The sequence below is a fragment of the Festucalex cinctus genome, chromosome 20, assembly GCF_051991245.1.
Source record: "Festucalex cinctus isolate MCC-2025b chromosome 20, RoL_Fcin_1.0, whole genome shotgun sequence".
Taxonomy (NCBI): domain Eukaryota; kingdom Metazoa; phylum Chordata; class Actinopteri; order Syngnathiformes; family Syngnathidae; genus Festucalex; species Festucalex cinctus.
In genome coordinates, this window is record NC_135430.1 from 2,889,412 (window position 1) to 2,893,665 (window position 4,254).

Consider the following 4,254-nt stretch of genomic DNA (forward strand, 5'->3'; position numbering starts at 1 on the left):
CACTGTCTTTCCACTGAAACGTCCCGCTGTTTACAAAACAAACACAAAATGGCAAAATAGAGGCTGGGGAGGTAGGGGTTTAGGACGAAATTACCACAAAAGATGAACAAAAACACAGATGTGTAGACTGAGAGAAAGTTAAAGTGTGTACATCCTTTATTTAAAAAGTGCATTTTCCTGAGTGAATCCGGCAGACAGCCCCTTTAAATATCTGATAGTGATCACTTCTCCTGACTGGTTTTCTGGGTCCCCAGACCCCGCCCACACCCAATAAAACAAAACTGCACCTTTCAGATTGGCCTTTTATTGTGGGCAGTCGAAGGCACATCTGTGCACTAACCATGGTGTCTAATCAGTAGGGCTGGGTATCGATTCAGGTTTCCAAAATCGATTCGATTAAGAAGGGTCCGATTCGATTCGTTATTTGAAGAAAAAACACTCCCGAAGTTGATGCTAACTTCCCGTTAGCATTTGCTAACTTTCTGTTTGCGCTAGGCTAGCAATGTTTTAAAAACGAAACGTATTTGGTATTTAAATATACAGTGGATGTAATTCTTAACATTGTGTATTTAGTTTTAGAGTTAACTCCAAGTGTGGTGTCATTAAACAGCGTAAACGACGCCTCGTGACAACAGAATAACATACGCGACACACTTGCTAGTTGCTAATGCTACGCAAGCAAAATGGTGTGTATTCAGGGTACGTTCATAGTGTCGGAAACTTCAGCTTTCTTTGATAATGTTTTAAGGGGAAAATAATCAGCCCATTTAGCTCAATTGTCCGATTGTTTTGGCCGATGTTTGAAGGCCAATAATTGGCCGATTATAATCGGCGGCCTATTAATCGGTCGGGCCCTATTTGGCACATTAATTTACAGGTTAAAAAAAACTATTAAAAGTATTGATTCATGGTTTTATGAATCGATATTGTGCTATGAAAAGGAATATCGATTCGATATTGATATATCGATATTTTCGACCCAGCCATACTAATCAGCACCTTGATATGGCACACCTGTGAGGTGGGCTGTATTATCTCGGCAAAGGAGAAGTGCTCACTGTCACAGATTTAGACTTGTTTGTGAACAATATTTGAGAGAAATGGTGATATTATGTATGTGGAAAAAGTTTTAGATCTTGGAGTTCATCTCATCAGATTGTCTGGGGTTATAAGGGACACAAAACTGTCCCTTTATTTTCTGGCACTCCCTCATTACCCAAATTACAATACAAAAAACCTGAAAAATCGTCACAAAGTTCTTGTGAGAAGCCAGTCAGAAGTTCCATTCTGCTTGTGTGTCCACAGTGGGACTGCGCCGTGCAAATGTGGGAGCACAGACAAACTCACCCTCTGGACGAGGAGCGGGAGAGAGAATGACAGCTCGGAAGCCGCTGGAGACGAGGACACAACAAACACGTGGCGTTGCAGAAAGAGCCCGCACATGGGGGGATGTCCACTCACAAGAAGTTTCAGCGTTGGCTGTTATGATTACAATTGTAGAGTGAGATGCTTGGACGCTATTAAGAGACACCTTTATGCTTGCTTTAGTCACAAGGCCATGCGACCTGACCTGAGATAAGGAGTTTTTTTGTTTTTTTTAAGCGTTGTTATTCTTGCCCTTTATACCAGAGTCCCCTGAGCTGAGATTTGATTGATTAATCTTTGTCTTGCATGTTGTAAACCTCCAAAATGAATTGGCTGGAAGACACAAAGCCCAACTTTTTTTCTTATGGCCTGTGACTCTGGTGCAGAGCCAAACACAGAATTTACTTAAAGGGATCGTTCGACTTATTTAACATGAATCTCAATTTCATCCTCATCTCCTGTGTGTGCGATCAGCACTGACTTACCCCTGACAGTGTTCAGTGACACCAGTTCTGGTCCGGCGTTGGACGAGAGGAAAATAGTCCAGCAAGCTGGCTGGGGTCTCGGAAATAAAGCGCTTTTCTTCTAAAAAACTATTTGTTTTCAAAAGCGTGATACATTTCCATCACAATACTCTTTCCTGAATAAAGTCAGACGCCATTACCGCCAGCCACTACTTTTCTGTTCGTTCGTATCACTGCGTGGCGCCCTGTAGAGCGCTAACCGACGCACTGCAGCCAGCTAACTGATACTTCCGCCTGAAGTTGTTTGCCTTTTCGGCAGAAGTATCAGCTAGCTGGCTGCAGTGCGTCGGTTAGCGCTCTACAGGGCGCCGCGCAGTGATACGAACGAACAGAAAAGTAGTGGCTGGCGGTAATGGCGTCTGACTTTATTCAGGAAAGAATATTGTGATGGAAATGTATCACGCTTTTGAATACAAATAGTTTTTAGAAGAAAAACACTTTATTTCCGAGACCCCAGCCAGCTTGCTGGACTATTTTCCTCTCGTCCAACGCCGAACCAGAACGCGTGTCACAGAACGCTGTCAGGGGTAAGTCAGTGCTGATCGCACACACGGGAGGTGAGGATCAAATTGAGATTCATGTTAAAAAATCCGAACGATCCCTTTAGCTATAGAGCTTTTCTACTTGAAAGTGAAACTATATTTGAACATGGTAGGGTGAAAGTGACAGCCAGTTTTGTATAAATTGTACATTATTATATCGGTGCAGACGTTTTGTCTCAAGTTTGTTGAAAAGTTTGTTTTAAGGGGCCAAATTACACAAAAAAAGAGAAAGTATATCCCCAATTTAAGCTGTGAGTGTACGATGGCTGCATTAGATGTGTTCTGATATTTTGTCTTAATGCTTTAGATAAGTCAAGATTATCGTGGGGCAATTGTCTTCTTGATCCCCAATCAGAAATCTTGAGAAGTGAATTATTTTTAAAAATACACTTTGTTAAACAGGAATAAAATGTTTAAATAATTTTGTCCAAATTTGTGTGCGTGCGTGAACGTGCAAGTGTGTGAAAACTACAAATTGATTTGCCCTTGCATTTTTTTTCCAATCAACACAGTTTGACAGTATCATTAAAACATTTCCTTGTGTCTCTGTTTACTTTATATGAACAATCTCTTCACATCCCCTCTTTGAGCTGTCACCTTGAAATCTCTTTTAAATATGTCTTGAAAGAACAACCAGAAATTAAAATAGTAAAGGATTATTGGTACAAATGTATCTCATACATGGTGTCATTTTCACCATAGAAGCAGAAAGTAACATCAAAACACCACGGAGAAATCAATGGATTCAAGTTAGGCGGCCTTAGCGAATGGGAACGTAAGATGGCCGCTGGTGGCTTCGCCCAACGGTGACTAAATTTATGTACTCCATTTGTAGCAGTAAAAAAGTTATAAAAAAATTCTAGGATTAATTTAACACGATCTAAGTTTCACGTACATTTAATAACAGAAAATTATTTACAAAATAATACAACTGGCTGCCATGTTTATTCAACATGTCAGAGACTTATTTTCACTCATGTAAGCATTAGACTGCTATTCTGACTGTACAGTAATCTTTTATTTTTTCCCTCAGTTAAGTTTTTAAGATCATGAAAATGGAGAAATCAATGTATTCAAGTTCACTGCGACCCTTGTGAGGTATAAGCGGTCAAGAAGATGGATGGATGGATTCAAGTTGGTCGGCCTTAGCGAATTGGAACGTAAAATGGCCGCCAGTGGCTTCTCCTAACGGTGAAAAGCGGTATTGACAGGTCAGTCATATGACATATAAGTACATGCAGTAAAGGGATGTACTAAATTTATGTACTACATTTGTAGCAGTAAAAAGTTTGTTTATTTATGATATTTATACTTTTTTTTTTTTTTTTCCTGGAATTAATTTAACACGAAAATAATATAACTGGTCGCCGTGTTTATTCAACATGTCAGAGAATTGTTTTCACACATGTAAGCGTTAAACTGCTATTCTGACTGTACAGTAATCTTTTATTTTTCCCTCAGTTAAGTTTTTAAGATCATGAGAAGCCAAAATCAAATGTTCCACTTAGCGGTTGTTGTCAATGGACTTCGGGTTGCACGTCACGGACACTCGGGTGAACAAAGAGGCGGAGCTGTCAATTGATCACCACCGTGTGATGTTTTGACTGATATACTTTTATGTATTGTGATTTTTTTTTTTTTTTTTTTTTTTTTTACTTTATGTCAACCTGGCTGGGAGACTACATGGGACGAGAGTCCATCTACCACATCACAGTGAATCTATGAGGAAGAAAACCATTCAAAAATATTACTTGAAGATAGTCACTAAAATGAAAACCTAGCATGCTCAACATATACTAAAGCTAAACAAAGTCGAGTAAGAC

At 39.6% G+C, this 4,254-nt stretch overlaps 1 protein-coding gene across 3 annotated transcripts in view; it reads left to right on the top strand.

Moving 5' to 3' along the window:
• Positions 1–1,869, top strand: part of dcaf11 (ddb1 and cul4 associated factor 11) — an 86,558-nt gene extending 84,689 nt beyond the window's left edge. For all 3 annotated transcript variants that reach the window (XM_077509433.1, XM_077509434.1, XM_077509435.1), the window contains one exon: positions 1,306–1,869. In XM_077509433.1, coding sequence (XP_077365559.1) covers positions 1,306–1,377 — 72 coding nt within the window. In that variant the 3' untranslated portion in view covers positions 1,378–1,869. The remainder of the gene's footprint in view (positions 1–1,305) is intronic.
• The last annotated feature ends 2,385 nt before the right edge of the window (positions 1,870–4,254 follow it).